Below are 26,701 nucleotides of genomic sequence, written 5' to 3'. Positions count from 1 at the left end.
CCCTGTCTCTGATCTGACACTGTATTATTCTTCCCTTTCTCCAATGCTACTCCCAATCACAATTATTTTCATGGTAGGTCAAGTTTGTCAGCCCCAATAGTTGTAGCAATAGGAAAAAAAATCTGTAAAAGACTGAATAAGAAAGTAATATTTAGTAAGTACGGTTTGGATGAGATGCAAATTGTTTGTACCAACAATAAACAAACCGAGATGAAACTGGGACTTGGGTTTTCCATTTGGAAGGTCCGTGAGCGTGTGCTCTACCTAGCACTGTGCTGAGGCGGAGGAGCCAGGCTGATAGATGCAGACCTCGCCTTCAAGGCCCTTGGAGTCTGAACAGATGTAAACATAAACAGCACCAAGGCAACAGGATGAGCACAATGGGTGGACTAGGGAACCAGCTAGGTCCTGCTAAAATTGTGCACAGTGACAGATACAGTATCAAGACAGAATCTGTTCTAGGACATATCTAAACCTATTATGAATAATCAAGTTACAACTATTTGTGTACAATAAGAAGAAAGACAGGCTTTCTCAAAAGGAGAGTTGAGCCAGTCCATGCAATTGCTAGTATTCTCACTATCCTATGTCTATGCAAGCATATATGTATGTGGCATACATACACATGTACATGGAACACTTACACACACAAAATGTAGAGAGAATGTACAAACAATGATATATTTGCATTCTTTTGATCAATCCAAGAAAAATACCCCAGTATCTGATAACAAATTGAAAATTTCATAGCTTCTCTCTTTATCTCCCTCTCCCCCCCCCACCTTTCTTTCTCTCATTTACTTTTTCCAAGGAATTGGTAAATTTAAAAATTCAAAAAGAAATAATTAAAAATTTCCCAATATTTTTTTTAAATTTTTAATTGCAGATGGACACAATACCTTTGTTTATTTAGTTTTTTTTTTTTTTTAATGTGGTGCTGAGGATTGAACCCAGTGCCTCACACGTGCAAGGCAAATGCTCTACCACTGAGCCACAACCCCAGCCCCTATTTCCCAATATTTTCAAACCAGAACTTATAAATTCCTAATTTCAAAACTAATACAAATAAACACTCTTTTTGGTTCGTCTAACTTTTCACCTTCTTAAAAATTCATAATGCTCCATCAAGTACTATGTACGGTCACCTAAATTAACCATAATACATTTATACTTAAATATATTTTTAAAGAATTTTACAACAAAATGATGTGGGTTTTTTTTTTCCTGAATGGCAGAGTTAAAAGAAGTTGAAAAGTTTCTCTTTGAATTTCTTCTATTACCTGTTTTATACAGTATCTATATATTAGATATAAACACTGTAAAAAGTATTAGCTTTTTAAAAAAAAATGGTGTCTCTAGTCAAGGTTAAGCAAAATGGTAATTTGTTGGTCTCAACTACCAAATATGTGGCTATCTCAGTGAAATGAAGGTGTGTGTGATCCTCAGTATCCACGTCTATGACTCGAGTTCATGGTGAAAGAGTGAGAGCAGTGCTGTTTCCAACTGAGAAAACGACTGAAACAAAAAGAGGGTCCTGAGGTGAGGCCTAAACAGATCATAAAGACACCAACAGAGCAGCACCATCAAGGGGCACCAAGTCAAAGTAAGGGAATCCAGGGTGGGAGCCATTCACTCTGAGAATTCAAGATGCCAGTATAAACTCTTAAGAAACAAAAAAGAGGGGCTGGAGCTATAGCTCAGTTGGTAGAGTGCTTGCCTTGCATGCACAAGGCCCTGGATTCAATCCAGAAATGAAAAAGATTCCAGTAAGAAGCTCGAAGTTCAGCTCACTTGGAAGCAGGGAGAGAGAAAAGAAAAGGAAGACAGAAAGACAAGCAAAACAGGTGGCTCAGGCCATCACAGACCAGTGCCCACTTAATCACCAAGCAGTGACTTACAGTATCCACTGAAATAAAATGAATGTATGAAACACCCTTGAAACCAAAAAATACCTTTCAGGGAATCATAAATACAGACAAGTAATAGAAGCTTTGCCTTGATTTTGAAAAGAGACCTAACTATAGGCATGATTTTTTTAAAATGAGATAATAGAAGCATGTGTGGGACCCAGGCACCTGGAGGGTAGAGACAGGGACCACTTACCTACTCTAGGAACAAATAATGAGATCCACAGGCAGAACAGGCCCCAACTCCATATGCATACCCTACAAGGTCCATAGTCAAACTATGTAAGTAATACAGCTCATCAAGGAGGGGCAGCTGGTCTGCCCCTTTCCTCTCCTTCAGGCATCTGTCTCCTCCAAAACATAATAGGCTCAACATTCTAGTCAGGAACTAAATTAAGCCCTTTATCTAGTTTTAAATGCAAGGTAAACACAGAAGTGGCTCAGAGGTGGACAGGAGACCATCCCTAGGAGCATCCATTCATTTGTCTCTCAAGGAAACAAGTGTTCATTGTGCTTTGTTTTACTTGACGATGTTTTTGTGTGCACTTCTACCTGGACTTGATTCTGCTAACTGCCTGCATATACCTATTTGATATCCATACTTAAAAATAAATTTGTGTTTTCCCTGTATCCTATATTGGTATGAAGAACTGTTGGCAGGATTTTTTTTTTTATTTCCCCAACAGATAATAACAACAAAACTAACAGTGTTGGCTTTCCCCAGATTCAACTCCCTCCATAGTGTGGGTAACTACCTACGTATCATCAAGCCTGAGCCACAGGCTTCCTAGGCCAGGTACAGCTGAAGATGGATCCAGTCCTCTTGCTCTGTGTAACAGATGGCAAGTGCTTCCTTTCTCTCAAAGAAAGCTGCCTCATCAGCAATCTTCCCCTTCCACTGCCACTCTTGCTTAGGCCTAACTGTGCTGAACCATCAGGGCCCACCCTTAAAAGCTGTAGGTAGTGAAATCACATGGTGCCATTAGGCTAAACAGAAAAGCACAAGGTAGGTGTCTCTTCCCTCCCACACCCAGGTCAAGGATGAAATGTCATTTCCTCTCAGCAGATCAATTCCAACACACATATAACCCCAGCTACTCAATATCTGAGGCAGGAGGATCACAATTTTGAGACCAGGCTCAGCAACTGAGAAAGATCTTAATTAAAAAAAAAAAAAAAAGCCCAGGTGAGGAGACTAGGGATGTACATCAGAGGAGAATGAATGGTTCCCGGCTTCAATCCCCAGTACCAAAAAACAAACACACGCATACAAAAAATACAAACAACAATAAGTGTTGGCAAGGATGTGAGGAAAGGGGCACACTCTACATTGCCGGTGGAACTGCAAATTGGTGCAGCCAATCTAGAAAGCAATATGGAGATTCCTTGGAAAACTGGGAATGGAACCACCATTTGACCCAGCTATCCCACTCCTAGGTTTATACCCAAAGGATTTAAAAACAGCATAGTACAGGGACACAGCTATATCAGCATTTATAGCAGCACAATTCACAATAGCTAAATTGTGGATCCAACCTAGATACCCTTCAGTAGATGAATGGATAAATAAAATGTGGTATATACACACAATGGAATATTACTCAACATTAAAAGAGAATTAAGTCATGGCATTTGCAGGTAAATGGATGGAGTTGGAGAATATAATGCTAAGTGAAGTAAGCCAATCCCAAAACACCAAATGCCAAATGTCTTCTCTAATATAAGGATGCTGATTCATAATAGGGTTGGGTCAGGGAGCATGGGGGGAACAGATGAACTTTAGATAGGACAAAAGAGAGGGAGAGGAAAGACGGTGGAATGAGATGGGCATCATTACCCTAAGTACATGTATGAAGACACAAATGGTGTGAATATACTTTGTGTTCAACCAGAAACACGAAAAATCGTGCTCTATTTGTATAATATGAATTGAATTTCACTCTGCTGTCATATAGAATAAGAGTAAATAAAATTTAAAAACTAGAAGATTTTTTTAAATCCCAAATTGATCATCAATTACAAAGAGTGACTCAACAGATACTACCAAATTTGTTTTCACAATTACAAATACCAATAGGATCTGTCAAAATCATTTATTAAGTATTGAATATGCATAAAACACAGCATATTAAACAATATTTAAGTTGTTTCAGTTAAACCAGATGAATTCATTTTGCAAATATGATTTTGAAACAAAAATCAAATTTTAAAAAAATCAAATGGAATTAAAACAAACCCATAAAAGCTTACTTAATAATTGCTAAAATGTCTGGAAGCTTGTATTTAAGAATATGGAGTACATTTTACTGTTTGCTTCTTAGAGGTATTAATGAATAGAGTGAATAAACATAAATTATTAAATTTGAATTTCTTTTTAAGGAACCACTTGAATGGGCTGAGCTCCTGAAACAATTAGTTGAGCTGCCATGCACATATTTATAAACTAAACCAGTGACAGACCCAGTGTGAACCTGTTCATGCTCAAACACCTACAACAGATGCTACTTATCATCACACAAGGAGGCCTGCACAGTCTCCTTTGCAATGCTAAAATGAACATCTATGAGTGGAAAAAATGTCTGGGGCTACTTTTAGTGCACACCCTCCACAAATCTCCCTCTGTGACTTTTCCACTCCTGCTTTTGTGATCATCAGCTTCCAACAGGAAAAAAGTAGACAGTAATAACACTGCCCCCCCCAAAAAAATATCTGAATAGCTCTTCACATTGAAATCCACACACACACAAAAAAAAATGCTTCAAAGATTTCCTCTCTCGGGTTCTGTCCACGTAAATTTCAAGTTTGGGTTGTAAGGTATGAAAGCTTGGCTCCTCTATGTCTTAGAAAAAGAAAAGGCAGAAATTTGCTCAAGCAAAAGTTCAGGGTTTTAAAAAAAGATTGTACATTCTCTCCCTAACCTTGGTTTGTTAAACCTCTTTTGAGAATCGTTTCACCAAACTGATAAAAGAGCTTCTGCAATGTGTATGTTCTCATCCCTGCCAGATGAGCAGCTCTGAAAGTCGGCCAAAGAAAATCCAGGCTCAAAGTCATAACAAATTTCCCAACTGCAAAGCAAGAGGCCCTCACTGCCTTTCTTGGGACACCAATCTGCTTATGAACCAGAGGCTGTTGAAATCAGAGGAACAAAACACTCAAGTTTTATATGCTATTCAGTGGTACCAAGTGGGCTTTATGAGCCAATTTTTTTTTCTTCATTTCTGTCTTAAAATATGTAGCACAGACCAGGATTAGCACAAGTTAGGGATCACTCATAGGATTTTTATTTAGAATTCCTAAGTAATTATAATCTCTCATATGCCTCACAGCAATGCCCAATATTTCTTGGCAATATGAGTAGGTAATTAATGACCATGTGTGTTTTATGGCTAAAAGAATAAAAACAAAGACCTGAAAAATGTGGCTAACATTTAGCTTGAGGCCATAAATAAATGAGCAGCATGTCCACAAATAAGGGTTAAATTTCCTAACTCTTTTCTTCTTTAAATAATAATTTTCTTCTGAGTACTTCATAACTTTTCAAACTCCCCAAACCATAATTTACTCTATTCTGTACTACTTCCCAGAAATTCAAACTCTGAAGCATCGTGAGTTTGAATGCACTCCAGTGCATTGTGATATGCACTCTTCGACATATTAATGAGGATTTGAATTTCTACAGATGGGTATCCAGATACTGCTAAAAATCAAAAGATGATGTTAGACCTATATTATTCAATATTCTCAAGGCCTTTTTCAAATCTTTTATCAAAGGATGAACTAATCCAGTTGTTAAGCTTTAATCCTCATTTTTTTTAATGTGAATTTAGTAGGTAGCGAAGAATCATACCTAACTGAAAAAGAATGGCACATATTAAATCCAGTTACTTAACAAATTCTGTCTCTTTCCAATAAAACCATCCTCAGGTGGTTTATATATTACTAGACATTTTAAATGTATGTTTATGTCAATGTCACTCATTGATTTATTAAGCTGATAAATACTCACTGGGTATTTACTAAATACCAAAAGTTATACCAATAAACAAAACAGTCCCACTCTCTGGGGGAAGAAACCTGCAATTATTTAAATTATAACTATTAAGTGCATCAAAGGATAACACTCTGAGAGTCCTGAGCATTATCTACCAGTGTGTGAGTTCAGAAAAGATATTCTTGAGGAAGTGACATTTAAGCTTAGGCAAAAAGAAGGACCAGGAGTTGGCCAAGAAAAGAGGAAGTTGGAGGAAGAAGCATGCTCAAAGGCCAAGGATGGTCCTCGGGCTGCAGCACAGATCATGTGCGAACATATCATGAAGGAGCAAGAATAAAGCAAAATCAAGTCAGGTGTAGATCAGGCATGTATTTAGGGCGTTAACAGCCAATGAAGATGAAGACATCACACTGTATTGTCTTAAGTACATACAATTTCAGCTTTCAAAGTTTCTTTTTAAAAGAAGAACAATGAGCAGGCAATGAAAGATCCTGCAGAAGAAAAAGAGGTGATTAGCTTTTCCCTTTGAGATCACTCCAACTACTCTGCCTAAACTAGAAAAGGAGGATGAAAAAGGTAAAATGTGGAAAGGAAGAACTAGTTAGCAGATGATCACAGTGTGGTCTGAGGGTTTGAAGATAATTTTCCAAAAAAGGTCAAGTCATAGCTCTCCAAAAAGTGTAACATCAGCCTATGTCAAAGACATTACTTAACTCATTAATCAAGGAGGAAACCATTAAGGTGTTATCAACAGTTCAAGGACAACTCAAAGGACCACATGCACCCAGTCAAAAAAGGAAAACTGAAATAAATTTACAAAAGATGCAAAAACTGGTCTATCCAAGGGGCAATAATCATTTGCATTTCAGCCACCTTGCATTATATGGATAAGAATCTTCTGCATTAGTATCTATTTTCTACAATCTACCATTGTGACTGTGACGTTGTTCAAAAACAATGAAAGGCAGAGATAACTCAGATGGCTCAGTTAGACAGGATAACCACTGATCGTTTTTGCCCATATACAGTCATTCATAAACTTTTCTATTGAAGATAATAGCAACATCGAAAAGGAAGTGTCAGTAAAGATGGAGAGAGGTTCCCAGGCATGGTGGTGTGCACACCTGTAACCCCAGAGGCTCGAGAGGCAGAGGTAGAAGAATCGAGAGCTCAAAGCCAGCCTCAGCAACTTGGCAAGGCCTAAGCAACGCAGTTAAGACCCTGTCACAAATGGTGTCAACATACTTTATATACAACCAGAGATATGAAAAATTGTGCTGCATTTATATGTGTAATAACAATTGTAATGCATTCTGCTAGCATTTATTTTTTTAAATCAATAAAATAAATAATTAAATAAGTAAGTAAATAAGTAAAGTCCAATCAGCAAGAGGAAAAAAAAAAAAGATCCTGTCTTTAAATAATTTTTTTTTTTTTTTTTAAGGGCTGGGGCTATGGCACAATGGTTAAGTGTCCCTGGGTTCGACTCCCAGTACAAAAAAAAAAAAAAAAAAAAAAAAAAATGCTGAAATTAACAAAATTTGGTGTTTAATTGAGACTTTGGATGCAGAGAGGACTAGAAAGGAAATGTCTAGCCAGCCATGGTGGCACACACCTGTAATCCCAGCAGCTGGGGAAGCTAAGACAGGAGGATTTCGAGTCCAAAGCCAGCCTCAGCAAAAGCAAGGCACTAAATAACTCAGTCGCTAAATAAAATACAAAATAGGGCTAGGGATGTGGCTCAGTGGTCGAGTGCCCCTGAGTTCAATCCCAGCACCAAAAAAAAAGACAAATTTCTAAATGACAGATAATGCCATCAGTGTCTGTTTGGATTATTACAAAATAATAGATAGATTACAAATGCACAAATTTATATTTCAAGTTTATTTAATAAACTGTTGTGGTACTACTGGATTTTGTATTACTTGGTTTTGAAGATGTCAGTGACCCATGATAAAAGTCGGTTTTCACATTCCTTTCATTCTCAGAGACAACAGAGATGTCTGTTTTAAAACAAATTTCTAAATGGCAGAAGATGCCATTGATGCATGTCTGGATTTCTCAGCACAGAGGCACATACTGTAGGGAAGGAGCAGACCCTAGGAAAAAATATATATTTGGAAATCAAGCACAGTGTACCCTAGGATATCAAGAAAAAATAAATGAAACAAAATTCAGTACCCTCAACAGAATTTTTTTCTTTTGCCAGCCTCTAGATGACCTAATAATACCATGGGAAAATGCAGCCTTTCCCTATCTCAGCAAGGGTGAAGGCGCACAGAGTCCCTGGAAACCTCCCAGCCTAGAATGTGACAGGCCCTGTCCTGTGTCCCCAGTGTGGAAGAAGGCTGAGTGGTGGATTGAAGACAGCCAGAGGGAAGGAAAAGAGGGGATGAAGTTCAGTGTTACTGTCACAAGCCCTCCATCTTGGTAGATCCAAATCCTCCTAATTTCTTAGATAAATTCCTCCCAGACTTTGACTTCTTACTAGACATAATCTGAAGTTTTCAAGGTCATCCCATTTGATACTTTTTCTCCATATAAAACAAGGTTTCTGCCCCTCTGTCAGATTCCATAGCTAGAACATTTAGTAAAAATGATACAAATTCGAAAGAATTATAACCATCCTGGGACAAATAACTCACATGGGGTTAAAGCCTCCATTTATATCACATATATTTACCTATATTACAAATGAACAGATTTAAACATCAAGTTCATTTAATAAACCATTGTGGTACTACAGGAGTTTGTGTATCTCCGAAGGTGTCAATGGCCTATCACAAACACTAAGAAAGTTTTTTTTCCATCATTTATTCTCAATTGTCATATGCATCACCTTACACACACCCTTCCATGTTTGATTGAACTGTCTGCTTCTCTTCAGTCTCAAAAATAAGTACAAAAGCAATCCTACCCACATGGGCACTCAGGGGATCACTGGGGGAAATCTCCTCAGATTCAGGCTCTCTGAATTGCTGAAACTAAGTGCTCAAAATGTACTCTCGTGCAGATAAAAAAAAAAAAAAATTTCAATGTTGTCAAGTTCTAAACATCTCTGTTACTTGTGTCTTTAGAATCTAAATTTTACCAAAAAAAAAAAAATCCCTCTGCTGTGGCATAATCCCAGACATGTAATCACTGGTTAGATGAGCCCCTCTGTAATCCCATTCACTATACTCTTAATTCATCCATCAAAATCAGTTTTCATATTCCTCACATTCTCCTAGGCAAGATAGGATATCCCTCAAAAAAAAAAAAAAAAAGAAAAAAAAACTTGCAAAACCTAAGAAACACACAATCAAGAAATCAGCCATAAATACTAGCATGTTGAACAATTTTTTTAAAGAAGTGGGTTCTCCCTCCATTGCCCAGGCTGGCCTCAAACTCTGGAACTACAGGAGCATACCAACACACACAGCTCAAGGGATGTGATGCAATTTTTAAACTGCTGCTACTTCAGTTACCCTTAAAATATCCTTATTTTACCTCAAAGAAACACAAAGGTTTATTTTCCTGACCTTTATAAATGTATTAAGCAGAAAATTTTGAAAAACTACTCTTAATTGAAATAGGCTTCATACAATTTAAAAGACCACTTTAGTGCTTCTCTGAGAAACCTTTATTTTTCATCTTGCTAAAACAGAATCCTACAATGACTTAAACTGGAGACAGCCCACCTTAGACTTGGTGGACAAAATCCCAACTTCTGTAATCAATAGAGAACCACATTTGAAACAAATTTGGAAAGATCATTGCCAATTCCTCACTACTTCATTCTCAGCCCCTAAAGACAACATTAATCAAAGCCCAGATCATGTTCCAAGTAGTTAGAAATGCTGAGAAAGAACAGATCTTTGGGAGAAAAAAAATGAGGAAGGATACAAGAAAAGAACCCACGGGATAGATAAACATTAATGACCAACTGGTATTTAGTGTTCATTCTTGTCCATTTAGGCAGAAAACTGCCTAAATAATATAGATTGATTTTAACCAGGCAAAATGAAACCACCATGTTTTTTTTAGCTAAATGAACCCAAGATTTTCCCACTACTATATATCCTCTTCCTAAATGTACCCAAAATTCACAGAACTGAAAGCAGCAAACTTTCTTAGAAATCTGGAGAACACCAGGTAAAAATAAAGAGCATTGCATGAACTATTCAGAGCAGATTTCCCCTTTGAACAGACTTTAGAAGAGAATAAAGGAAGAAAAAAATGCATCTACACACTCAAGAGATTCCTGCTAGGTCACATTTCATGGGGGAAATCCACTGGACTTCCAACCGAACTCCTCCATCCGAATGAGGCATCTGAAACACCAGAACGTTTGTGCAAGTCTCACTTACCTTTGAAAATCGAGCATTTATCCATTTGGTAAAGGTTTTCTTCTGCACATCATTGTGTTCATCTGTGGGATAGAAAAGGAGAGAAAGGGAGAAAGTAAGTATCCGTACCTTGGTAAGTGCACTAAATGAGCTCACTGCCAGCCTGGGAAGTTTAAATGGCTCTTGAGTACAGCATGGTGAGGCACAATGCTGGACAGCTATAGAAGAATGGTTTGATTCATCACAGAGGAGCCTGCCGACGCCTCCAACAGAGGGAGGCTCACGTGGGCACCTCGCCCAAGGGACCTGGCTGTGTCCCCCAAGCCCAAGTGTACTGTCACCAGCTATTAAATTCACGTTTGTGTGATAAAATCAAGACCTTGCTTCCTGCTACACAATACTTTAGGTTGCATCTTAAGCAAAATTTCAAGCATGATTAAAATGTTTGCATGTTCAATACACAAATCAAAATTATGAAATAAAAACTAAAGACCTCAAAGACTTTTCCTTTTTTATACAGGCTCTACACCCTACAGGGGGGAAAAAAAGGAGAATAGTTTATAGTTAATTCTGTAACATATTTTCCTCTAGAAGACTGACATAAGCTTATAAGGGTTTTGATCTACGCAAACATTTTGCAAGTAGACAAATCAGAGAAGTTTAAAAAATATATAGCAACTTTGGTTTTGATTACAAATTCTCGTTCCAAGTCCCAACAAAATAAAATTGACTTTAAAAAGCTAAAGAACCCTGAAAATGTACACAGATTAAATTAGATATCAGGAAGTCACATGGCATAACAAAAAGAGCAAAGGACTTTAGGACCATACTGGCTACATCCCAGTCCACCTAACTTGTGACTTGTTAGTCATCCTAACATCTCATGGTTCTCATCTGTAAAATGAGGATGAACACTACCCAGCTTGTCCCAGTATTGTGAAGATTTGCAAAGATAAGGCAAGCCATTTGACAAGAGCTGGTGTTGAGCTCACTGCTGTTGTAATTATCGTAGGATAACTGTAAATAAGAAAGATAAACAAATGTCCATTTACCCTTGTGTTTGCTCCCATTTATACCTTCTTCAACTATTCTCCAAAGTTCAACTAAAACCAGCAAGAAAGTCATTGCTGGCTTCAAGCTACAAAGTTGCAAGTTAATAATCTGGTTCTGGAAGTTGCCTGAGGACTCCCGGGAACACTGAGAAGGCCCTGGGTGCCTCTGGGTCCATGTACTGCCTGTTCCACTCCCTCGGCATGAGAACAAAATAAAAACAGAAAAGGCCCTTGTGCTCTGCCCTCTGTGCTCCATTCTGAAGCGTTTGCCTTTTACATGGAACTAGAACCCTCTCACCAACCCCAGTAGGATCATTAGACTTCACCTAGGATTCCACCAAAGTGCTGTGCATGCTGAAAGTCCCCCAGAGGTCCGTGTGTCAAAGCCTTAGTTGGTGCTACTGGGAGGTGCTGGAACTTTTAGGAGGTGAGACTTTGTAGGAGGTACTGAGGTCTTGAGGTGGGCCCTTGAAGGGGATTGTGGGATTCTCCCCACACCCCTTCCTCTTTCTCTCTTGGCTTCCTGGCCATGAGTGGGCAGTTTTTGCTGCCACATACTCCCTATTATTGCCGCGTAGCACTTATAACAGAGGCCCAAAGCCATGGTCCACTTAGTCATGGAGTGGAACCTTCAAAACCGCAAGCCAAAATAAACTGTTCCCCTTATAAGTTAAATACCTCAGGGATTTCATTATAGTGACGGACAGCTAACGCATCAAGTTTGTGATAACTCTGATCTCGACTCCCTTCTGCAAGGAGAGTTTGTGATTAAAAGGTCATTCCTGGAATAGACAGAGCAGCCACACCAGAAAAGAGTGCCCTTTTATAGATCTATCAAGGTAATCGGAGCCGGACCACGGGACACAAAGAAAGCAACTAGTACAAAAAACGAAACTGCTCTCTAAGAAACTTCTTGATGTCAATGGCGCTGAGAGGGTGACCTTCTTGCTGAAAGGACAATGAAGACAGCATTAGCCCCGATCTCAGCCTTTACACCTTATCTGATCAATGCCACACATAAGCCATTTATTAACCCAGAGGCCTTGTTTACACACTCTGAATGTCCCAGCCTTTACCTTCATACCCAACAGGGACAAAGCTGAGATCACATCAGTGTACTAGGTGACTACTGCACATCACCCTGTAGAGGGCACTATGCTGGCCTCACTGAAAGGAATTTAATTTTAAATATCTCTATTCAGATCCTTGGAAAATCTAATTATTTGTCCCACCATCTTCAAACAATCTTATTTTTGTAAATTTTGCCATATCCATTATATTTAATCCTATGAATAAAAAAGTATTAAATGTTAAAATCAGTTTCATAACATTCATACATACATTTAAGAATTGTCAACCATAAAATGAGAAATAATTCTAAAAAAGAAATATATTACAGCATTTTATTTCCTTAACCTCTTTTTAGAGCATTTGACTTTCTAATTTCAAAAACATTAACGTATACAATACTATGTAGGTTTCATCCAAAGAAATGAATACCTATCATCTTATCAAAGGATAAATAAGATCTTTCCATTTAACCAAAAAAAAAAAAATGTACAATGAAATCAGATTTAAAAGCAGATTCCCCCAAAAAGAGATCTTTATAAGAAGTTAATAAGATAATGTTTCTAAAATACTCTGAAATCAAAGTCAAATCAACATCTAAAGATTAATCAGTAGCTGATATGAAATGAAGTATTTGCCCATAAAAGATGAATGTTTTGAAAATTTATAAACACTCTATATATTCCTTTTCCCAATACAGCCAAAGAGAAAAATAAAAGTTCACATTTCAATAACCCTGCATTTGTATCCCCCCTCCCCCAACAAACACATACACTTCCCTGCCTCCTATTATCTAAGGACAGGAAATCAATCAAAGAACAAGAATTAGCCTGTGGGTTTTCAATTTTAAGAGTAAAAACGTGCTGGACATGGAGGCGCAGGCCTGTAATCTCAGCATCTCAGGGGGTTGAGGCAGGAGGACCATGGGTTCAAAACCAGCATCAGCAACTTAACAAGACTCTAAGCAACTCATCAAGACCCTGTCTCCAAATAAAATATGAAAAAGGGATGGGGAGGTAGCTCAGAGATAAAGCACGCCTGGGTTCCATCCCTGGTGTGTGTGTGGGGGCGGGGGGGTGAGAGTAAAGTTGTAACAAGTCTGGAACAAGCATAAAATGCCCCCGCCCTCCGCGCCCACACACACACCACAACAATTAAAGTAAGCAGCCTTGACCCAGGCCTATCAGACTGGCAAACTGGTAGTAAACAACCAAAACTCTGTCATGCTATCCTGAGCAATCCTTTGCCCTTCCTAGAAATTTAAACAGAACTTCAAAACTTCTCTAGCTACTGCGCCTCTCATTATTAAGCCAATTAGTGGTTTTAATTTCTCCAAAATACAAATGTGTAAGCACCCAGCACAACCTCTACATGTAATTAGATTATTTAGATATGTAGTTCATGGATGAGTGTAATTGACAGCAAATCCACCTCCCCTAAACGTACTCAGATTTTAGAAAACCGTTTCACTTCCACAAACCTTAACCAAACCTAGCAAATCCTACCCGGTAATGACCTTTCTCTGTGAGGGGGATAAACACGGGACTGAATTAGGAGGAGAAAAATGTGTTAAACCCCTTAAGGCTGCTTTTCCAAATTCTTCCTCTAAATATTTGGCTCTTCTTAAAATGCTTCTGACATGCTCATACAGATCCAGGGGTCTGCCTGTGGCCTCGCCTGGAACTTCATTGCTGGGATGGTAAGAGAAGTAAAGCAACGCCAGAAACGTCAAGACTGCGCGATAAATCTTCAGGGAAACCAACTTGAAAATGTTTTCACTGCACCAGCTGAAAATGCATATCGAGCATTCTTTTGGCAGAACTTAGCAACAAATCTCAATGTAAATCCTGAACCGGAAAGGTGGCAGAGAAATGAGGAATCATTTCCCCTGTAGAAGCACATGTCTTGGGAACATGTGCAGCACCACTAGCCTCTGCTAGCATGAGAGAGCGAGCGTTGTGCTCTAGCATATCTTTTGAAGCAATTTAATCGTGTCCAATTGGCTGGCACTAACGTGGTTTCATAAAATGCAGCTATTCAGAAAAGAACAGCCTCAACTAAGCCAAAACAGAAATGTCTTGTTGGACGATTTAAAACTTGGATTGCCTTCATTAAAGCCTCTTTCACAAACATGAAATTGAACACACCCTAGAAAGTCAAGATTATTTCAGAAGCAATAAGGGCATTTCAGAACATACTCCTGCTTATTTTCCTGGGCAATTCCTGTGAAATACCCTCAAAATTCATCTACTACGAAGCCCCTTCATGCCATTCCATTCTCATTTCTTTATATCCAATTTATGGGCCTCTGAGCAAAACAAATTCATAGATTCAAAAGACATGTATTAAAATGACACATGGAAATAATAAATATTAATCTGTAAAGTATTATGAACATGTAGACAAAGAAACACACCCAGGAGATGGAATGCTTACAAGTAGAATGCTCTAACTCCCTACATTAGTTTCAAAATCTGGCATCTCTGAAAATCAAAATATCCTTATGGCTGGGTGCAGTGGCACACGCCTGTAATCCAAGCAACTCGGGAGGCTGAGGCAGGAGGATCTTGAGTTTAAAGCCAGCCTCAGCAATTAAGCAAGGCCTTAAGCAACTTAGTGAGACCCAGCTTCTAAATAAAATATTTTAAAAGGCTGGGGATGTGGCTCAGTAGTTAAGTGCCCTGGGTTCAATCCCTGGTACCAAAAAAAAAAAAAAAAAAAAAAAAAAAAACCCAAAAAACTTAGAAATTAAAATGTAGCTCTCAAAATTGTCAGAACTCTCTAAAGATACAAGGTTAGATAATGATCATTTCAAATCATATTTCTGTAAATTTGCCCCTCATTTATACATTGAAGTTATTTAAGCTAAAAACTGTATTTAAACAGAATTCACACTGTAGGAAACAAAATACAAGTGGATAGTCTCTTTGGGAGAAGGGCAAGTAGTTAGAACGGAATGAGAAGGAAAAGGAAATCAACTCTGCCTTTCAAAGGAGAAGACTGAAGCCCAAAGACAGAAGTTAAAAGAAACACCCAGCATCTCCCACCTGGCAAGTACAGGGCCAGGCTGACTACAGGAGGCTGCGTCCCACACACTTCCAGTCAGTCAGGCGTTAAAGAGAGTTTCACAGAATAAAGGAAACTTTAAAATATATCTAAAGGACAAAGTCTGGTTTATACAAAGATGGGAAAAAGGACTTTCTGCACTCAACACCTGACAAAAAAGACGATACTGACAGAATTGTGCATGTTCAAGAAAACACAGGGTTGTAACATATAATGATGTCAAAAGAGTAAGGATAAGATAATCCAAACTTCAGAAAGTTTTCAATCCTGAAAACTCTTAACACTCATTTAAAAAGGGAAATGCATGCTTAAAAATGTAAGAAAATATTCTTGGGGGAAAAATATCAATTGCCTTGAGCAAACACAAGCCCTGCTAGCAGAAGCCAGCATCGGATCAGTTCTGAAATCACGGCGATTCTGGAACCCTGAGGTTCCAGACAGCACCGAGAATTTACATCATTTCAGCACGAGAGGAACGTGTCCATTCTGCTTGAGAACAAACCTAGCAAAAACTACCCACCTTCCCATCACAGAACCACATTAAAGCTTGCAATTCAATCAGTTATAGTATTAAAAAAAAAAACTTTTCTTCATTATAGTAAAAGATATCCAGTGGTCACCCTTGATAGGGGACGCCGTCCAAGACCCACAGTGGGTACCTGAAGTCACAAATAGCACCAAACCCTACGTATACTAGGTTTTTGCCCTATACATACATACCTATGATAAAGCTTTAATTTATAGTGTAGGCACAATCAGACATTACACACAATAATAAAATAGAACAATATACTGTCATAAAAGTTAGGTGACCAGATTCTCTCTCTCCTAAACTATCGTAATGCATTTTTACCTTTTCACTAAAAGAAATCACTGTGTGGCTTCTCTTTGGCACATCTGAATTCCCAGCATCACTACCCTTACTCTTTAGGGAGTAAAATCAGGGTTTCTTGAACACAAGTACTAGGATACCATAAAGTGGATCTGATAGCCAAGATGGCTGCTGGGTACCTAATGAGGAGGTAGGGTATACAATGCGGATAGGCTAAATAAAAGGGATGGTTCATGTCCCTGCAGGATGGAGCAAGGCAGAACACCAGGAAATTTAAAACTCATAAATTACTTACCTCTACAGTTTACCATTTAATATTTCCAGACCATAGTTAACTTTAGGCAGCTACAGAAAGTGAACACCACAGATAATGGAGGGACTACCGTATAACAAAAAAAAAAAAAAAATTGTGATTTTAGCCATTTTAAAGTGTACCATTAAGTGGCATAAATTACATTTAAAGTGTTATGTAACCATCATCGCTAGTTCTAAAATTTTTTCATGCCACACAGAAACTCTTTAACCATTAAGCAGTAACTTGCCATTCCCCACAGCCCCCGCTAACCTCAAACCTACTTTCTGTCTCTCAGTATCCACCCATATTAGATATTTCATATAAATGGAATCATGCAGTGTTATGCTCTTGTGTCTGGCTTATTTCACTTAGCATTAACCCCCCAGTAGTTTTCCATGCTGTAGTATGTATCAGAACTTCACTCCTTTGAAAGCTGAAGAATATTCCATTGGACGTACATTCCACATTTTATCCATTCATATAAAGATGGACACTTGACTTGTTTCTATTTTTAACAATTGTGAACAATGCTAAAATGAATAGTGTTATACAAGCATTTGTCTTGAGTACCTATTTTTCATTCATGTGGGAATATATAACTAGAAATGGAATTGCTGAGTTGTTACATGGTAATTTCTCGGTTAGATGTTTGAGGAATCACCAAGCTTGTCTCCCATACCAGCTGTATTATTCTGCACTTGCCTTCTAATTTGTGAGCACTCCATTTTCTTCAATATCAACCTTTTATTTTCCTTTTTGATCTTTAAATTATACTTATCCTAGAAGTTGTGAAGTGCACCTCATGGTTCTGATTTGCACTTCCATAATGACTAAGGATGCTGACCGTAAGAATGCCTTTTGAGAGTGCAAAAACTACCAATCAAAACCTTCAAATTTAAAAGACATCCTAGCTGGGTAAGGCAATGTATACCTGTAATCCTAGCTACTCAAGAGGTTGAAGCAAGAGGCTCAGCCCCGCAACTTAGCAAAATCCCATCTCAAAATAAAAAATCAACAACTAGGGGCTGGGGATGTGGCTCAAGCGGTAGCGCACTCGCCTGGCATGTGTGCGGCCCGGGTTCGATTCTCAGCACCACATACCAACAAAGATGTTGTGTCCGCCGATAACTAAAAAATAAATATTAAAATTCTCTCTCTCTCTCTCTCCCTCTCTCACTCTCTCTTTAAAAAAAAAAAAAATCAACGACTAGGGATATAGCTCAGCAGTAAAGCACACCTGGATTCAATCCCTGGTACAAAAAAAAAAAAACAACAACAACTTAGTGATATCCTAAAAACATTCCAAATAAGTCCAAGTTCAACAGCATGTGATCCTAAAGTAGATGAGGTTCAGAGATAGTTTTTTGTTGTTGTTGTTGTTTTTTGTATTAGATCCATTTATTTGATATTATTTTCAGGATGTGATAGAATCATTACTTCTTGATGATCTTCTAATGGTAGAGTTTATGCACCTCCTACCTCTTTTCTCCTTGACAAGCACCTTGTTTTTTTAAACATTTCATAGGAATTCAGACGAACGTTTTTAACTTTGACCTTCTAGAGCTGCTAAAATGAACCCGGAGGAAAAGTCTGTAAGCTTTATAGGCATTTGGGCATTGCTGGAAACCTTCTCTCTTAAAATAGGTTTGTAAAGAACATCTTTAGATATCAACCAAATTGTACATGTTGTAAATGCAAAAACATCAAGGGCTCAATCTGTGAGGGTAGAAAGCATCCATTTTGCATCCACAAGGACTTCATTTTGGATTTTTGTCCCAAGAGTGAATATTTTTATTAAAATGACTCAAAATGTCATAGAACAAAATAGGGTTATTTAGAAGAAATGAGTGAGTTATAATGATAACTCACTGTCATGAAAAAAACATACAGAACTATTTCTTTCAGTGATTGATAAAAGTTTAAAGCGATCCATGAAAAAAATTCCATGAAGTTAGCTTCCTCATGCTATTCTTATTAAAGAAACATCTATTATATTATACAAACTGCACCAAAATCTCATGAAAGAATGACTTTCATAAGTATATAACTCTAGATGTACAAAACTTCATGCAAATGAAATGGGGAAAACATGTTTGAATATTTAAAAACATTCCAATGATTTGACCTTCAGAATTGGTCACAACTTCTTCTTGTCAAAATAGCAGCAAAACATGTCCACACAAGACTGCTAAACATTCAACAGTATTTTTCACATGTTAATTACTTTATTTCTGTTATTATGTTTGCCCTTATTTGAAATCTCTGATATTCCTCATAAATCCATACAGTAAAACAATAAAAATATCCAAGAAATTTTAAAACTTGAAGAAAAATATCCCCCCCAAAAAAATTAGAATCATACTTTCAGTACTCAAATATCTCTGTGCATTCATATGTAAGAATGCCACTACTTTATAGAGCTAAAATAAAAAAAATTAAACTATAAATTACATGTTCGTCTATAATTATGACACTGGCTTGTACACACAAATATTTATTAATTAAATTGTTTATTTTTCAGTGCACCGTGAATAATCAGTGAGTGCACATGTGGAATCCAGTGGCAATATTCTGGGCCAACAACTCTAATGAAACAAAAGGAGTGACAATGGCTTCCCTCCTTAGAAGTGCTTTAATTTTTAGTCCCATATAATCGCCCATAGACAGATGAAGTCCCAGAAAGTAATTCACATGTGCTGGAGCACTGACCTTTCAATGCTGCTAAGTAAGAGAGTTGCCAGGTAGCCCTTAAGAGCAATGTGACCTTTCATTAGATTTTCATCGCTGTGACACAGATACCTGACAAGAACAATGTAAAGGAGGAAATGTATACTGTGGGCTCATGGTTTCAGAGTTTCAGTCCATGGTTGGCCAACTCCACTCCTCTGGGCCCCAGGTGAGGTAGACCATCATGGGAGAGAAAGCTACTCAGTTCAGGGTAGGGCAGGAAGAACAGAGAGCAAAATATAAATGCTAAAGGAATGCTCCCAGTGACCTACTTCCTCCAGCCATACCCTACCTGCCTTCACTTATCACCCATATAGAAGTCCTCCCAAATTATTATTAATCCACCAAATGGATGTAATCCATGGATTAGATTACAGTTTTCATAATGTAAGCATGAGTTTTCAGGGCATTAGAGACCTCAAGGACTCTTGGGTTTAAAAAAAAAAAAAAGTGTGTCCTGCTCATGAGGATTAAATAATGACAAAGTCTAGATGACCATAAAGGCCAAAATGAACATTCCCCATCATCTGGAGAACCGTAGGCCTGAGTCTCTTCCCTCTTTCTCTCCTCTCCATTTTCAGTACCCACCTCCTCCTTCTGCCTGCCCCACATTTTTAGCGCCCACGCTTCCCTCCATCCACATACATTTTTAAGTTAACAACTAATATTTATGATTAATCTAAACAGCTAGCAACATGTAATTTCTAGCATATTGTTAAGGAACTACAAAGTTAGCTCATTTGATTAACAGGAAAAAAAAATGTCTCCTCTCTTACCTATCTGGCAAAACTAGTCCTCCCTATCAACTAATCAGACAAATCAGACTTATTTTCTGACAAGAGAATTTAGACTTCAATTTTCTATTTAAGAACTGTGTTAATATATGTCTCCAAGTGACAAGAAATATGTCAGTTCCAGGATAGATGGACGGACAGACCACCAGATGAACAGATAATGGCCAGGCACAAAGGATTGACCAAGATATTTTCTTTCCCTGGCTGCATGAAGGCACTGACCAAGCTACTACCCAGGGTGTGCTCTGTGCTTCGCATTCCTCAAGTGCCCTTCATTTAGTGTCTCACAGCAATTCATCAGAGCCAGAATCCAGGAGGGGGAGAGGTGCACCTTTCTTTTGTAAAGTGGACAAAGGGAATCACTTGCAAGATACAAAAGGAGAAGGCAGGTAGCTAAGAAGTCCTGTCAGGGTCATTAACCACTGGAAAGGTGTCATGGCCACAGGAGGACACACAGATTTCAGAGTGAAACCATCCCCAGGGGTCTTGCAGCTCTTCCTACCCAAGATAACACATGGAGAAGGTCATATGCAATTCAGTTGGAAGGATCAACTCCAGAGAGGCCCCTATAGAAGAAACAAATCTCTCTGTTGTCATGAACACCTAAAACTTTGCTAATTAATGAATGCATGAAATGTGCTTTCACTGGGCCTTGAAAATTGGCATAATTAGGATGTTAGAAATATTCCCCCATCAGTGAATTTAGCATTATTCAATGAGCATGGATTGACCAAGATATTTTCGAGACATTCCCCACCATAGATTATAGAGAAATAAAAATTCTAGCAAGGCACAAGGGTACATGCCTACAACCCAGATCTCAAATTCAAGGCCAGCCTGGTAACTTAGCGAGAACCTATCTCAAAAAAACAAAACAAAACAAATCTTTGAAATCCAGGGTGCATCTTACATGTCCAATACCATCTCAACCGGAGTAGCCACAGTTTAGGTACTCAGTGGCCATTCCACTGGAGGGCAGTGGAATGCCCTAGAATATTGTTGCATTTACTGTTCGCTTTCATGTCAACTAAATTATACTATGTGCACATACAAATAGGAAACAACACACCCCTTCTAGCATATATAATTATAATGCACCAATAAAAAAAAGAAAACTATTAAAACATCATTGAAATTAAACTTTAAAAAAATAATAAATGAAACCTTCATGTCTTTCAAAAGAGCAGAGAGCTACAGCTTACCAAGTTTACAAAAAGGCTGTCTGAACTGTTTGCGAGCTTCTTGCTCATGCTGATGATTCAGTGAACACCAAGAGCATGGCAAGATTTGGTCTGAAACTTGTCTTCACTCTCATCTTGAGCATCAGACAATGGCAACTCCTCACACCTCACCTTTGGGCATTTGAAATATAATATAATCAACCACAAGTAAAGCAATCAATAAGAGTTATGCATGAACAAATTGGCTTAGGTCATTTTGTAAAGCTTATGGACCAGTAAGTGGACATAATAAGAATCTGAAATATTTCCAAATCTTTGTTATGTTCCCTACTTTAATTTTCATATTTCCTATTTATTTAATGAAAATTAGCTATACAATTATTTCGTGGAAAACGCTATAAACAAAAAATAAAAATAAATAGTAACAGCATTTACTGAGTATCTGATTTATGTGAGATCCAAGTGCTGCTTTGAAAAAGTTAAGTCTTTATCAGGGATGAAGAGGAAGAAAAATACAGACACAACAGTCAGTAATAACTAACATAGTAGATACAGATACATTCATAAAGTTATAGGAAAAATATTTCTCGATGGAGTGAGGAAGAGACCCAGGAATCATTCAAGGAATAGTTTGCATTTGAGCCAGGCCTTGCTGTAAGAAATAGGAATGGCTGTTGGAGGCATAACAAAGTGGCTAGAAAGAGCACTTGTGGGAGAGAGAAAAGTATTGTCAACACCTAAAGGCACAGAGGGGTTGAAGTGAGCAAGCTATGCGGGCCTGGCATTTTCTGAGCAAGAATGTGACATGATCAGAGATGTATGACATTGAAATTAACAGGAAAAATGGATGTGTGAGGAAACTGAGGAAAAGGAAGCTAGTTTGAGGTTTGTAAAAATCATCCACACTAGACCTCTGAACATGTGAAAAGGTACACAGCAAAGAGATAAGAAAGGGAGAAATGTCTGCAACAGACACTGAACTAGGTAAGAAGTAAGGCTGCTTCTGCACTTTTTTCTGGGAAGAACTATCATTTTTCTTTATTATACATTGCATTCTCAGATTATTTGCTGTGCACATGTGTGTGCACATATGTGTACGTGTGTATAACTGCACATGTGGGTGAGTATGCGTACTTGTGTGTCCTTGCACATCTGTGTACACATATGCATGTGTGTACACTGTGTACGAGTGCATGTGTATGTTACTGGGGATTGAACTCAGGGGTGCTGTACCACTGAGCTACATCCTCACTCTTTTTAAAAAATATTTCTTTTTAGTTGTAGATGGACACATACTTTTATTTATTTTTGTATGGTGCTGAGGATCAAACCCAGTGTGTCACATGTGCTAGGCAAGCGTTCTATCACTGAGCTACCACCCTAGCCCCCCATCCTTTTTAATTTTTGAGATAGGGTCTCCCTAAATTGTCCAGGCTAGCCTTGAACACGTGATCCTCCTGCACCAGCATCCTGAGTCATTGAGGTTATAAGCATGAGCAGATTCTAATGGTTCTTAAAGTACCTTATTTAAAAAAAAAAAAAATTGCCTCAAATACTTATTTGTGATGAGAACACTTAAAATTGACACTCTTCACCATCTTGAAGTGTACACTCCAATGACATTAATTGTATACACTATATGTCATGTTGTACAACAGATTTCCCAAATTCATTCTTCTCAACTGTATCCTTTGACCAACTCCCCTGGCCATGTTGAAACTGGAGTACTGAATTATAATAAGGGTCATGAAGGAGAAAGAGAAGGAAAAAAATCACTTAATGTGCACGTTTACTGTAGCTTGAAGGATGGGAGTGCCTCTCAGTTAAAAAATTAATCGGCCAGCCATGGTGGCACAGACCTGTAATCCCAGTAACTCGGGAGGCTTAAGCAGGAGGATTACAAATTCGAGACTAGTCTCAACAATTTAATGAGGCCTTAAGCAACTTATTGAGACTGTGTCTCATAATAAAAAATAAAAAGGGCTAGGAATGTGGCTCCTTGGTAAATTACCCCTAGGTATCCCTGATATATATATATAAATAAATAAATAAATAAATAAATAAACAAACAAATAAATAAATAAATAAATAAATTTAAAAAACATTTTAAAGCACAGAAAGAGAAATCAACTCAGAAGGAAAGCTCCCCTCTGTATCTAATGAGTTAGAGGTTAGCAAGACCTTCAGGTGAACACAACAAGCAAGCCCATGAAAAACGAAGGCCAGAGCACACAGGAGACCATTTCAGAAGTAGATCATCAGAAGAAAGGCCTATTCTGTAGTGTGAACAGTACAGAAAGTGTTGGGAGGCTGAGGTAGGGGTATGCCAAATTCAAGCACAAGCCTCAGCAACTGAAGTGAGACCCTGTTTCAAAATAAAAATACAAAAGAGCTGGGATGTGGCTCAGGGATAAAGTGCTCCTGGGTTAAATCTTGCTGGATTCAATCCCTGGTACCACCAAACAAACAAAAAGGTACATAGAATGAATATATTAAAAAAGGAAGGATTTTCACAATACATCAAGGAGTAAAAGCAAGTGATTGAAGAACGTATATGGTGCTATGTTTATACGCTGTGTACATGTTCAGCAAGAAAATATATGCACTCTATCTCTAAGTTAGAAATAGAGTTTTTTATTCTATTTGTTATAATTTTTGTAAGAAATACATAATACTTCTATAACTTTATTTTCTTTAAAACACCTATTTTATGAAAGGTGTGTTTTACTCTACTTTCAAGGGACAACTAGGAAGGGGAGAGAATTTGGCAGCTAAACATTAAACTGGGCTGGCAGAAGGTCTGTCCTAGCGTTAGTGGGCTGGTGAGACACTTGAAGACAGAAAGGACTTGGGAGGGGAGGAGACTTGTCAGATGCCCACAGGCAAGAAGACCAGCTGGTTTCTGTATGAAACCGAATCCCAGAGGACAGGAGAGGAAAGGTTTCAGGAGACAAACCCTGAGCTGGATCCCACAAGCTCCCATAGTTGTAACTGAAATTCTCCAGATTGAATAGCTTCTGTTTGCACCTGTCTTTTCAGTGAGTTTCCACTTCCGGTCTGAAGAGATAACTAGCCCCTAGGTCAATAATGGTGCGTATGAAGGTCGCTTTTCTTCAAGTCTATTCACTACTGAAACACTGTGGGAAAGGTTGAATTCACTTCACAAACAACTTTTTTCAGTAAATTCAAGTATTTCAAGACAAAATGATACAGGGTATTGATGACTTATTAAGCTGGGGAATAAAAATAGATCATTGCAAAAGCAAATGTTACCAACAGATCACTCCAAGCTGCCTAGATTTTCTCCAAAGCCTAGTACTTACTAGCTTTCAGGAAAAGAATTCAAACCTGGGAAAAAATTGTAAGTATCTGTCCTTTGTCTACATATTTTACTGAAATGCCACCTACTCTATAAATATAATTCTTAAAGTAAGAAAAAATATATTCAAAAGTGGGTTTTGTATTTTTATTTTCAGTACTTAGGGAGTGAACCCAGGGGTTCTCAACCACTGAACTACAATCCCAGCCATTTTTTTTTAACTTATTTTGAGACAGGGTCTCCCTTAGTTTCTGAGACTGGCCTTGATTTTATCCTCCTGCCTCAGCTTCCCAAATAGCTGGAATTGCAGGCGTGCGACACCATGCCCAACTAGTAATTTTTTTTATATTGCATTTTTTTCATCTGTTTTTTTGGAGTAATTAAAAGTCAAGCCATGACAAGTCAAAACCAAAATGAAAGGCCATAAAGATGGAGGAAGAGTCATATTAATAATTAAATTTGTGAAATTCCAAGTCCACTAAAATGTAATCCTTTGTCCAAGATAAATATTTATAATAAGTAGAAAAAACATGTCAGAAAGGAACATTGTGTTTCCCCTTAAAAACTCTCATAACTATTTCTTCCCATGGTCCTTGCAGTTAAAAAATCAAATAGCTCTTAGCTTATGAGGGTATAAACTGAAAGCTAATGAGAAAAATAATTTAAATAGTCTACAATTGGAAAATACAGTATATCTTTTTTTCAACTTATATAACAAAGTTAAAAGTTCATATGAACCACTAAAACCCTTTTTATTGAAAAGCTTATCCAGGTAGGGTAGGGGACAAGGAAAAGAGATAAAATCCATATTATGGGCAAAATCTCAAGAAACTTTATATTGAGGTATGTTGTTACAGTCAGGTCATTCTTTACATCACTGTTGAAATTAGGATTCTGGCAGAGCACAGGGGTACGTGCCTATAATCCCAGTGGCTCAGGAGGCTGAGGCAGGAGGATTGTGAATTCAAAGCCAACGTCAGCCAAAGCAAGGCACTAAGTAACACAGTGAGACCCTGTCTCTAAATAAAATACAAAATAGAACTGGGGATGTGGCTCAGTGGTCGAGTACCTCTGAGTTCAGTCTTCTGTACGCCCCCCCCCAAAAAAATAGGGTTCTGTCTCAAATCAGCACTATCATTATTTAATAGTCCACTGTGAGCATAAATAATTATACCACTGGTGTGATTCTACATTATGTACAACCAAAAGAATGAGAAGTTATACTCCATTTATGTATGGCGTGTCAAAATGCATTCTACTGTCATGTATAACTAACTAAATTAGAACTTAAATTAAAAAATAAATTTAAAAAAATAGTCTACCTTGAAACTGACATTTATTTTCCCAGTTTTAAACAACATGTAAATTTAGCCTATAGCCTCAATGAAAATAGCAAACTTGGTCATTATCATCAATGTAAAATAGCTCTTCCTTTTGTTTTTATTGAACATACCTTTTTTAGGCATCCAAAAAAATCCAAGTCTGTCAAACAGCTGAAGATTAGAAGTACAAGTTCATGATTGCTTTTCTGAGTCAATGTTCTCACAGTCAGTAATTATATCTCCCACTTTCACCTTTTTAGAAGGAAGAGTCCTAATGAGTTGAGTCAGTTTTACAAAAACAACAAATGCACCCAAGTCACTGCGGGACGTGGGCTTCCTTCTCTAGAACACTCTCCACTGTTAAATCATTTAAGTGGGAGACCAGAATCTCAGATAGCAATCCATGTGCAGTCACTGTGGCTCTGCAAAGGAAGGGTAATGTTCTCTGTTTTCTTTCTTGTTTTTTTCCTAATGAAACCCCCAAAGACTAGTGTCCTTTTACACTGCAGCAATATACCAGCCAGTGTCTTTAGGGAACACTCCATTACCCCCTTCCCTCCCTGATCCTGCAGGCTATACAAAATGTTGTTCATGCTGACAATTTTTTCTTGCAGGTTAGCAAGAGAGTGACTCAAGCAAAAAGATGTGGATGAGACTCTTTCCTCGGAGCTTTAGCAATTATTTCAGGACAAGGGCAACTTAACCACCATGACTATGAGTCATGTCAAGAAAAAGCTGAGTCTGAGTTAAAAGCACATGAAATAAAATACCAACAAGGACCGAAAGCAGAATCTCAAAGAGATAGCTGTATGCCCACAT

At 37.9% G+C, this 26,701-nt stretch overlaps 1 protein-coding gene across 6 annotated transcripts in view; it reads right to left on the bottom strand.

Moving 5' to 3' along the window:
* The window catches only part of UTRN (utrophin), a 529,451-nt gene that overhangs the window by 411,279 nt on the left and 91,471 nt on the right, over positions 1 to 26,701 (bottom strand). For all 6 annotated transcript variants that reach the window (XM_081294420.1, XM_081294421.1, XM_081294422.1 and 3 more), the window contains one exon: positions 10,248 to 10,309. In XM_081294420.1, the coding sequence (XP_081150546.1) occupies positions 10,248 to 10,309 (62 nt within the window). The remainder of the gene's footprint in view (positions 1 to 10,247; positions 10,310 to 26,701) is intronic.

This window comes from Spermophilus citellus, assembly GCF_964194105.1.
Source record: "Spermophilus citellus genome assembly, chromosome: 5".
Classification (NCBI taxonomy): Eukaryota; Metazoa; Chordata; class Mammalia; order Rodentia; family Sciuridae; genus Spermophilus; species Spermophilus citellus.
Note: the sequence above shows the minus strand (reverse complement) of the source record. Positions and strands in the feature narration are given on the sequence as shown.